The sequence below is a fragment of the Protomyctophum bolini genome (assembly GCF_963924005.1).
Source record: "Protomyctophum bolini genome assembly, chromosome: 11".
NCBI lineage: Eukaryota > Metazoa > Chordata > Actinopteri > Myctophiformes > Myctophidae > Protomyctophum > Protomyctophum bolini.
Genome location: NC_137872.1, coordinates 36302272 through 36314653, shown reverse-complemented (window position 1 = coordinate 36314653; position 12382 = coordinate 36302272). Strand labels below are relative to the sequence as shown.

General features: G+C 44.6%; 1 protein-coding gene across 1 annotated transcript; it reads left to right on the top strand.

Annotated features, from left to right (window-relative positions):
• Nucleotides 1–8712: 8712 nt before the first annotated feature.
• On the top strand, nt 8713–9396 carry LOC308323438 (protein-L-isoaspartate(D-aspartate) O-methyltransferase-like; the record flags this gene model as incomplete). Its single annotated transcript, XM_080775169.1, has 1 exon — nt 8713–9396. Exon 1 carries the CDS (start codon nt 8716–8718, stop codon nt 9394–9396), a length of 681 nt encoding a protein of 226 aa, XP_080631295.1. The 5' UTR covers nt 8713–8715.
• Nucleotides 9397–12382: the final 2986 nt, after the last annotated feature.

Genomic DNA, 12382 nt, shown 5'->3' with positions numbered 1-12382 from the left:
CCTTCCTTTTCAAAAATAAGCATCTACAAAAATGAGACTTGGTGTCCCATTAAGTACCAAGCATAGACTGGTACCAAGTTAAACTCAGGTCAGTGGTTAAACGCCAAGTATAAAAGTTATTTTCAGACTGTAATGGAAACAAATATTCTCTCCAGTTCTCCTCGTGACATATTTGGGAGAATTAAAGATTTACATATGTATGTACCGTTGAATGGAGCTTTATTGGCATGAGAATTTCGTGACCGTGCTGTTTTCTGCCCCCTCTCTGCCTTTTCCTAGTCCTGACCTGCCCCCTACTGGCCACTCAGTGAATAACTGACTCAAAAAGTCTAGGCTAATTTGTAAGACTGAAAAGAATATCAATTCAGAGGTCGATAGCTTTCATGGAAGCTTGATGAAGGAAACAATAGGCTTCTTGATAGCTTAGTGTTCAAATAATATAACGGATGTTTGTGAAAATACAATTTAAACGTAATGCTTTCACGGTCCCATATGGTCTAGCGGTTAGGATTCCTGGTTTTCACCCAGGCGGCCCGGGTTCGACTCCCGGTATGGGAACTTGATTTATTTTAAACGGTAAGTAAGTGAATGCAGTCCATCTCCCCCAAATTATAGCTGTTTGGTGTTGACTAAAGCCCCAGTTACAGTAGGCATGGTCAAAAATAAAGCCACTCTTCTAGTCTAGAATACAAAATGCATGAATTGAGGATTGACTTCAATTTAAAACAACCGAAAGTAGGCTACCTATAAAATTTTATACCTAAAGTAATGCTATTGCGATTTAAATTGTGTATTGTGTTCTAAAATTGACCATTACAATTTAGTATATTCTCATTAGATGATATATTATGGTCAGATAAAGCTTATTTTAACACATTTCCATAAATAGATGTTCATTTAAGGCCATTATGGACTAAGAGCTAATGTTCAGCACAACTTCCTCCTCACAAATACAAGATTTGACAATGACTGCATGTCATATTATTATTAGCCTACTAAATTATCTGAACTCCTTTCTTGTCTAATCTAATTGTTCACAGCTGTGACTGCCACGCGAAATCAAGCTGAAAGGTCGCAGTGACTTCTGCAGGTCGTGTGACGTCAACAACAAATTAATGCGTCTCGAGGACCCCAAAAAGCCACCAAGCAACACCATATTCTCTCTCCGCGTTTAGGAAGTTAAAAACTTTTCACAATGGATTTCACAATGGATTACGAAAGAATTGCTCCAGGAGATGCGTTGGACCTGCTACAGGATGTGGACGAGATGGACTCGGACGGGGGCCCGGGGGAGGTGGACATTGTCTTAATGCATGATGTGGTCAACATGATGTCCACCACCGAGTCCGAGGAGGACGCGGAGGAACCCCCGGCCGCAGCAGCGGCCCAGCAGCCAGAAACGAAAAAACGGTCTAAAAAACGAAACAAACGAGCCAAGAAACAAGGTGCCAGCTCCGGCTTCACCGCACAACATTTCCACCAACGCGTGGGCGCAACGGGTCCAACCGAGGAGGTCAGTATACGTCAACAACAAGGCTTCAGAAGTTCAGAGTGGTGTCTCTCTCTCGTAGGCCTGTACATGTACTATAGTAGGCTACTCTACTGCACTTCAGTACAATTTGAATGTCATTGTTTAATGTCTATAGGTCCAGTGGTTTTGGTTCCCAAAACTCCCAAAACCAGGACTCCCAAAACCAAAATCATACTCCCCCAATTTGAAAATGTATCTCATAAGAGAAGATTTTTGAGGCTCTAGCAGTGATTTTCAACCATTTTCATTTGAAGCCGGCCGGGTCCCCGGTTTGACCTAAATTAGGCTATTTATATTGTAAAATCATAGTTAATTTAACTGAGAGTGTAAAAGAGTCAGAGTTACAGACCCATAAGGGGCTGGGGACCCCCTGGAACTCCCTGAAGCAGTGGTTCCCAAAGTGGGGTCCGGGGACCCCCAGGGGTCCTTGAGGGTGTTCCAGGGGGTACCCAACTAAATGATAGTTTGGAATCAAATGGACCGTTGTGGGTCTGTAACTCTTGAGAGTGTACAAATTGAACCAAATGGTCCATTTGGTTCCATTTGTACACTCAGAGTTAAATGATTAAATTATTTTACAATATATAAATTGGGGGTCCCAGAGATACAAATGCCATTAAATGGGGGGTCCGTAGACTAATGCATGTCAAACTGGGGGATCCTTGAAATTAAACTGGTTGAGAATCACTGCTAGAGCTAGAAATCTTCTCTTATGGGGGTCCCTGGCATGTCCTTTCAACTGAGGGTCTGCGGGCTAATTAGTGTCAATTTGGGGGTCCTTGACATGAAAATGTTTGGGAACCCACTGCCCTGAAGGACCCCTAGGCCCTAGGGGGTCCCGGACCCCACTTTGGGAACCACTGGGGTATTATTTTTAACTTTACCGGAATATTTCCCATTTTCAATACTTTGACTTTAAAGGCATACTCTCCTTCTACAACAACTATTGTAGGCTACTTTTATTATTGCAAAACATACATACCACTTCATTCAACTTTGTATTTGAAAATAGCAGCTCTTCTTAGCTTACGTAGCAGCTTGTAGATCTGCTATTTTCAAAAGATGTGTGTATACATTGACAAACCTGTGAAATCGGACACAGGCCTACTGCATATTGAGTAGCATACTTTTAATACCTTCTTGTACATTATTTTACATCATAATTGGCATGAGCATAATTATGATGCCAATACTTTTATACATTTACACAAGTAGGCCACATTTTGAGTTATGGACATTAAATATGATTGCAGTATTGATACTTTTACTCAATTAAAACATTTAAGTTCTTCTTGTTTATGAATTGAATACATATGACCCGCAAGAATGTGTTTCTTTCTTTTTGTGTGTGTGTGCATTCCTTTAGACCTAGGGCTATATCTTATTATCTTGCGCCACCCCTTAACCCTAACCCTAGCCATTTTCTACTATTTTCTGCAAGCTCACGTGTAGATGTAGATCGGCTAGTTTAACTATTTTAAAATGATGTTCAAAATAGTAAAAAATGGCAAATACGTTTAGGGATAAGGATGGCGCAAGATGGAGCCCCAAGTGTTTGTCTGTACTCTGCTGTTTTACATTTCTGTCTAATAGTCAATCAATCAATTCCACGTGCAGGTCAGAAAGAGCATCCGCAGCAGGCTGGACAGTTTTCTGTGTCTGTGCAGCGTGGAGATGTTGGAGCACATCAGGGACTGCACGCTGGCCGAGGCCAGGAGAACCACCCCACACTGGGAGCTGTCCTTCGACGAGCTCAAAGCCTTCATAGGGTTTTTATACACCAAGTCCTGCTTCTGGGACCCGTGGGGCTGTGAACTGGTAGATTTCGCCCCGCTGGAGCGCCTCAAAGAGATCGCAGGATTCCTGCGCTTTGACCACAGGGAGGAGAGAGCCACCCGCAGAGCCACCGACAAGTTCGCCCTGGTTTCACAGGTAATGATTCTAAAAGCGTCGCTCACTAATTTGACCCCATGTATCTCTATAGGCCGGTGGTAGGCCGCTGGCCGACGGGCACGTACAGGTCTAGTGAACTATAAACATACTTATAGAATCTGCTTTTAAACATTGTCTGCAGCGGTCGTTCTCCAAAACACTGTCCCTGGGGGACCCCCAGGGGTCCTTTCCTTGAGGGGGTCCCTAGTGAAATTAATGTAGCCTGCTGTAGCATCAAACTGAGTTTAACCCTGTAAACATCAGTTATATAAAAATATATATTGTATTAGGCACTATCCGCAGCAAAACTACTTCATCATAATTGCTGGTTAATCACAGACATTGTTTTGCAAGGATTATAGTGAATTATATGTATTTGTCATAGTTGTAAAATATTATCAAAATGTCACAATACACTTATAATTCACTAGTCCGATCAAGAAGAACACAGTTTGCCGGCCACTGCTACAGAGCTGACAATGAGGTTATACAGTATCTTCCCTTCTTCTCTGGAGTCTCTGCCTCAAAGCAGACTAGAGGTAGAAAACTGTCGTTCCCTGATGTCATCGCTAGGGACACATGCATCAGTGAGCAGGAACTGGGGATGGCAATGAAGGAACGGAAAGTCTGGCGTGGCATTGTGAAATCCATGATCTCGACCGCGGTCGAAAAATGACGATGATAATTCACTGTAAATGGTGATTGGAAATAGGCTTGGGTATCTGGCAGACAATGTACACAAAACTAGCTGCTTATTGGCAAAATAATACTCCTACTATTACAGCTTTTTCAACTTACAGTATGAGGCTTAACTAATGGGACGCCTATGTTTCACAGGTGTGGGAGAGCTTTGTGAAGAACTCTGCAGCGTGTTACGTACCGAGTCAAACCATCATCGTGGAGGATCAGCTGTACCCGCTGAAGTTCCGGTGCCCGTTCATCCAGTACATGCCAAAGAATGGCAGAGACAAATTGGGCATCAAATTTCTGCTGGCTGCCGACGCAGAGAGCTTGTACGTGGTGAATGGCCTGCCGTGTTTGGAGAAGGGCTACTGCGACCCGCCAGAACGAAAGGAGCTGTGTGCAGATGTTCTGAGGCTGCTGGAGCCTTTGGTGGGAAAGGGCAGGAGAGTGAAGACGGGCAGATCCTTTAAGTCTCCTTCTCTGACCCTCCAGCTCATGGAGAAGGAAACATCAATCACATACATACCGGTATGTTAACTTTATATTGTTGTGAACTTTGTTGAGTTTATACTTTCTATCCCTAGAAATGATAAATTCAGCCACGTATCAATACATGTTGGAGCAGCTTGAAAATATTCTACAGCGAGGAAACCTGATGCATTTATTTTTTCACTGTGTTACAGGGCGGCGTCGATATACTCAACGACATGGCAGCAGAGTATTCACTGGCACCGCCGGTCTGTCGCTGGCCGGTCGCCGTGTTCTGTAACATCCTCTCCCTGGCGGCCATCAACGCGCACGTTCTGTACACGCAGTGCACCGGCCGCTCCGAGCCCAGAGAAGTATTCGCAACCAAGCTTGTGTGTGAGCTTTGCCAAGACTACAACAAGTCCAGGCCTGCGGCCATATGATTATAATATATCTGCGGCCCATCAGAGATTCTGTGTGAACTGCACAGCGTTGTCGATTACATCCCCCACGACCCAGAATGGTGTGCGAGTGTCGAGTGTGTGATTTTTCCCCCACGCCCAGAATGGTGTGCGAGTGTGTGTGTGTGATTTTCCCCCACGCCCAGAATGGCGTGCGAGTGTCGTGTGTGATTTTTTTCCCCCTACGCCCAGAATGGTGTACGAGTGCCGAGTGTGTGAGTTGCCCCCACGCCCAAAATGGCGTGCAAGTAGCGAGTGTGTGATTTCCCCCCACGCCCAGAATGGCGTGCAAGTGTGTGAGTTGCCCCCACGCCCAAAATGGCGTGCAAGTGGCGAGTGTGTGATTCTCCCCCACGCCGAGAATGGCGTGCGAGTGTGTGAGTTCATTGCCTCCACGCCCAGAATGGCGTGCGAGTGTGTGTATGCGAGTTGTGTCGATAGGACACTTGGCTTCACTAAGTCCTTTTTTTAATTTTATGTAAAGCGACCTTGGGTTCATGAAAGGCGCTATAGAAATTCAAGCTAGTAGTATTATTTAAACTACAAGCTGTGACCTTGTAGCTCTTCTATTTGACCTTGTATAGAACTCTGGAGGAGTGTGGAGTTTGCATGTTCTCCCTGTGTTCATCCCCGTGGTTAGGTACCCTCACAAAAGACGGAAAGAAACTGGTTCCTTCCACGTGCTACTGTAGTGTACATCGAACCGGGGAAACTCCCACCTGTCAGGTGAAAAGAAGCGGCTTGGACTCATGCGTTGAAGGAAGCATGAGTTCAGCCCGTTTCTCTCCCCATGTTGGCATAGAGAGTCTAGTGCCCAGGATTACATTAGATAATAGACACTGGGTGAAAATAATGGGGTGCAAAATCGTGGGATTAAAAAAGAGGGGGATTTTTTTTTTTTTTTTTTTAAGCAGAACAGCTTTTCTAAGACCTTTCTTGATATCAATCTCACATTTGGTGAGAGCTACTTATTTCTTTGTCTAACATGTTTCTGACTAATTTGTTTGAATGTCATACTGCTCAAATCAGTAGAGAGAACTTTTGTATACTGACATTTTTCAGTAAAACCTATTGGCATGTAAAATTGCCATTTGTTTTTGTTTATTTGGAAAATCTGTATTGTATGATTGAATAAAGAGATTTAAAGACATTGTTCCAGTGTGATACATTGTATGCCCGCCATAAAATAAATATGCAGTGGGGTATTACTATACTACTGTGGAAGTATCATGCAGGAAATGAGGCAGGTGGTGTGAGCAAACAAATGACATCGGTAAAGAGTGGGGGAAATGAACACAAAAACATATTTGTTTTTAAAGGGATGAAAATGTCTTAGTAAGTAACCCACCTGAAAATGTACTGTATTTTCTGTTTGATGTGAAGAGATGGAGAGACCTAGCCTGGCCCCAGCTTGGCCCTCAGCGAAATGAAAATTCAGACTGAGTGTCAGGCTAGGAGAGACCCTGTTACTGAACAAACATAGAGCGTCACAGTCCCACCCCCCTCAAGACAACAGGCCCAGGAAATAATTCCCCATTAATTCTCCTCATAGACATTTCAAAAAGTATTTATTTAAAGATCTGTAAGCCTCGAACAAAGCCAACTCGGACCGTGACAAATCATGACAACGAACAAAAAATGTTGGGCCGAACAAATAATTAGAAGAAAAAAAGGGCAGGTTACAATACTTTAGTTTTTCTTCTTTGCAATTAATTGTTCGGCCCAAAATATTGTTGTCATGATTTGTCATGATCCGAGTTGGCTTTGTTCGAGGGTTATACAGATCTTTAAATACTTTTTGAAGTTTCTATGGGGAAAATCCATGGGGAATTATTTCCTGGGCCTGTTGTCGTCATGGAAGGGGACTGCGACACTCTAGTCCAGTGATACTCAACCTCAGGCCCGCGGGCCACACCAGGCCCGCGGGACCATTATGACTGGCCCACCAATGAAAATCTAAAAAAAAGAAGAAAAACAAATCTGGAAAATGAAATAAAAATAAATAAATCTGAATGAAGTTATCTTTAATTACATTATTATAAGTAATACTATTAGAGTTGTACTATTACTCGAACGAAAATAAAAGCTTGGGGGTGGGGGGGGGGAGATGCAATGCAAATGAAAGACATATACTGTGTATCCCTATTCCCTGACATAATTTTATAGCTAAACGGACAGAATTCTATTTTATTTGAATGATGAAACCGTTTAAGATAAATAACTAAAATATTCAAAAACGATGAAAATCATGAAGAAACGGCATACTATCATGGTTTGACGACATGCTATATAGTATGTTGTTTTTCATGATATTCGACGATAAGAAAAACTACATGACCAGCCAAAAGTCTGCTTCTCTGATCCCTCCATTGGCTCCCGGTCGCTGCCCGCACATAATACACCCGTAAGACACCTGAGGGCGAGAAGCCATATATGGAGCGTGTGTTGAGTGTACAGGGTGTGATGAGGTCAGATCTAGATATGGACTGTCAGAACAGGTCAGCTCCATATATGGAGATCTAAGCGTGGCAGCCGGGGCAGTGACTTTTTCGGGCCTGTTGTTGAGAACTCTATAGTTTTCGCCGACTGTCATCGAAGCATGCAGGGTCTCTGAACTGGGAATGGAGATGAATGATGAAATCTGGAAGAAGGGTTTATCGAGAATACATTATTGTTCCATTAATGCCAGACATCAGCTAATACAATATAAAGTCATGCACAGATTGCACTATTCCAAGACAAAACTGCACAGGATCTATCCTACTACAACTTCTCTGATGTGTGATAGATGGAACACAGCAGAGGGCAGCCTAACACATCTATTTTGGCTCTGTTTTCTAAAGTGTATAAAACAATAATTGACCCTCAATTGGTTTTATTTGGATGTTCAGAGAATGCTTTAAAACATACAGATGAAGAACACAAAGCTTTGATGCTTGGAATGGTTGCAGCGGAGAAAATAATTCTGTTGGATTGGAAATCATCCTCTCCTCCTTGCTCCATGAAGTGGCTTAATGAGATGACTAAATCATACAGATGGAGAGAACCAGATCCCACGAGACATTCGTAAAAACATGGACTCCGCCTTCACAGATTACCTAAAAGGACAGGTGAAAACAAAGATCAAACACATGAATGTACAAGATGAAATAAATGCACAATGTATGGCAGTGCTCTGTTTGTCTGTTTTTGTTTTGTTGTTGATTTTGTTTATTGTCATTATTATATTATTATTACTTTGACATGTATGTACTAAGGGATTGTTTTAATTATATGTTGAAAAAAATATATATATAATTTGAAAAAAAAAGAAAGTATAGTAGTATTAGTAGTTTATTTATTTGAATGGGTCGATCGTCCCTGAGAAAAGATTGCTCTGAGGAGGCGGTATAATGGCTGCTCCCAGTAGTTGTAAATGCAGAGGGCAAATTTCACATATAGGCCTATATTAGCAATATTCTTATTTTTATTATTATTTACATCTAAATAGTGCATGTAAGCACATGTGTGTGTTTGGAGCGGGACACAGGCAAACTGCTGCACGCCGCAAACCACATGACGTTGACACTATGTGACGTCACTCCACCAATTTCTTATATTGCTTCCTGGGTTCGTGCTCCAGCATACAGCTGCTTAATCATGGCGTGGGAATGCGGAGGAGACAGCCAGGCGGAACTCGTCGGCAAGCTCCGCAAAAGTCACATCATCACGTCGGACGCGGTCTACGAAGTCATGCTGGCCACCGACCGAGCCCACTACTCCAAGTCCAGTCCGTATAAGGACACTCCACAGTCGATAGGCTACCAGGCGACCATCAGCGCTCCTCACATGCACGCGTACGCCCTGGAGCTCCTGCAGGACAGGCTGCGCGAGGGAGCCACGGTGCTGGACGTGGGCTCCGGCAGCGGGATCCTCTCCGCGTGCTTTGCGCGAATGGTGGGCGCCCGGGGGAAGGTGGTGGGCATAGATCACATCGAAGAGCTGGTGGACGACTCCGTGGCCAACGTGAACAAAGACGACCCGAGCCTGATCGCGTCGGGGAGAGTCCGGCTGGTGGTGGGAGACGGGCGACTGGGCTACCCGGAGGAGGCGCCTTACGACGCCATCCACGTGGGCGCGGCGGCGGCCACTGTGCCCCGAGCGCTCCTGGAGCAGCTGAAGCCGGGCGGCCGGCTGATCCTGCCCGTGGGCAAGATGGGGGCCAACCAGACGCTGGAGCAGCACGACAAGCAGGAGGACGGCAGCACCAAGAAGAAGGCCCTGATGGAGGTCCTTTATGTGCCGTTAACAGACAGAGACAAGCAGTGGTCCAAACACTGAGGATCTTTAACAGACAGAGACAAGCAGTGGTCCAAACACTGAGGATCTTTAACAGACAGAGACAAGCAGTGGTCCAAACACTGAGGATGGCATATGGTCCAGTGGTTCTTAAACCTTTTCATATTTTCAAATGTGTGACTGCACATGGACCGGTATAAGGTCGATTATTTTGGTTCAATCTGTGCACTCACGCATTACTGAGAGCTGTAACGGTCAAATGTGCAGGAACCCCCTCAACAAACTTGGGAGTCCCGCATGCACATGGCATATTCCACATCTTTAGTTCGAACCCGGATGAGAGAGACCGGGTTTTTTTCAAGCAACTCATCAGAATTATTTCAAAGTATAAAGCATGTGTATTTGTTTTTTATTTAAACCATGCATCTATGGAATGGACCAATCGGAACTGCAGACTCAATCTTCCGGCGTGGTCTGAACTCACCTCTTCAGACTTCACCTTAGCCCACAGCACTTGACAAATTATGTCATTTAGATATTTAGATATTATGTAGACTGACATAGCATTCTCTATTGTGCATATTTATACTTTCATTGTACAGATATCCACTGTTAGACAGATGTTAGGTTCTTAGCTTATGTACCAGTAAGACGCGCAAACGCGGGAAGCGAACGCAGCTGAGACCAGACAGACATGTCTGTGTGTCTGTCCCGCTGTTACTGTATATGTGGACCTGGCCCCTTTTGTGCCCATATATGGAGCTGAGTGGACCTGGCCCCTTTTGTGCCCATATATGGAGCTGAGTGATTGCTGATGTAACACACTCCATATTTGGATAGCGGGACAGACAGACAGACAGACAGACAGACATGATCTGCTAGGTCTCATTGCGAACGCAGTGAGCACTTAATTACTACCAGTAAGACGCGCAAACGCGGGAAGCGAACGCAGCTGAGACCTTGCAGATCATGTCTGTCTGTCTGTCTGTCTGTCTGTCTGTCTGTCTGTCTGTCCCGCTGTTACTGTATATGTGGACCTGACCTGGCCCCCAATGCGTTCGCAATCACTGCGTTCGCAATGAGACCTAGCAGATCATGTCTGTCCGTGTGTCCGTGTGTCTGTCCCGCTATCCAAATATGGAGTGTGTGTGTTGCATCAGCAATCACTCAGCTCCATATATGGGCACAAAAGGGGCCAGGTCCACATATACAGTAACAGCGGGACAGACACACAGACAGACAGACAGACAGACAGACAGACATGATCTGCAGGGTCTCAGCTGCGTTTGCTTCCCGCGTTTTGCTCACTGCATTCGCAACCATGTGTTCTTTCTTACTGTAAGTCTAAATGCCCAAAACAGCAGATTGTAATTGTAAATTGTAATAATAACATAGATTAGAGCATCACTGAATCACTCATGAGGCAGGGACTTAAAAGAGATTGCTTGAGGTTGAGCAAATAAAAGTGGAGCGGGCTAATTCTTTTGTTTTTACAGGCCTGTATATCATCCTGATAAAAGACACAGCTCGCATCACACTTTTTAGTTTCACGGCCTGGCTTCTGCAGGAGACTTTTGATAAAAGGATAATTCCATTCATTTATATCTGTCTACATGCAGGATTGCAGGTATCTGTGTCAGTGTCGGCCAAGATCTTGCAAGCCGGCCAGACCGATCAGGCAAAGCAGCACATGTCTTGAGCACACTGTCCAAGAACCTGATTTGTTTCTACAGAGTTCTACAGGCCTAACCAAAGGGGGCTGATGGATTGGATAAGAGAATTATTAAATCAGTGATCAACTGATCATGTGTAGTTTTTGTTTCATCACTTACATGAGAAAGGAGTGGGGTAGGAGAAGATCGGTGGCTCTCCAGGTTGGCCAAACTCAGCATGGGAATCCAAACACTGAGGAGGAGAAGGAGAGGAGGCGTCAGTCTTCATAGAATCAACCACCACGGGAAAACACAACAATTAAGGCAGGAGCAGCAAACGTGTAAAGTTGAACAGCTGGGAAATAGCTACATAAGGCTAAACCTCAGTTTAACAATACTAAAGGCTTTAGCTGTACTTTACCATACATGTATGTAGACATGTGAAGCTCTGGCATGCAATGAAGGGCAGACTGGGCTTTTGGAGAGGCAGTGCTTGATTGCAGGATGGAAGACAGAGAATTGGTGCAGGAGAGCAGGTGTGCTGAGCTAAGGTGCTGAGTAGAGCCATGGAGTAGACAGTGAGGGGGGAGTGGCTAAGCAGTGTGCTTGCATGTGAGGGTGAGGAGGAGTGAGCCGTAACAAATTCATTGGTAAAAGTATACTAAATAACTCATTTTTAGAAACATCTGGGAAATAAATAAATAAAACGCACCCGCCGCCTATGCGTTTTGCCCCTCCGGGCTTTCTCAGGTCCATGCGCATGCCACATTGCCACACATAGGGCTGTATTTTGTGTGTCTTAAGTACCAGGTCTTATTCCCTAACTTGAGTAAACTAAAGACCTGGAGGCGTGATCAATGCTCTTTGGCCACTCAGAATAGCCAAATGGCATTGATCACGCCTCCAGGTCTTTAGTTTACTCAAGTTAGGGAATAAGACCTGGTACTTAAGACACGCAAAATACAGCCCATTGGCTCTGGCCTGACCGCGTGTCGCGTGTTCGAGTCCCGTTGGGCCGTTCATGACGACCTTTGCTGCATGTCTCTCCCATAAATTCCAGGAACTATAGCCACGCTTTCCTATACCATGTGACTTCTAGTTTCGTTTTTGTCTCCACCAGGTCGAAAGCATGGGGGGAGAGTATGTTTTGCACACTTGTACAGGAGGATTGACATTTTAGGAATTTTCCAAAACAACATTGGTAGGCTGTGATAGGGCCCGGCCCTATCACAGCCTACCAATGTTGTTTTGGAAAACAAAACCGGGGCATGAACCGGGCATGCTACCTTCTGTTATAATATAGACCAGGGGTTTTCAACGTGGTCCGGGAACCAACGGTCCTTGAGGGGGTTCCAGGTGGTCCCCAGCAATTAGAG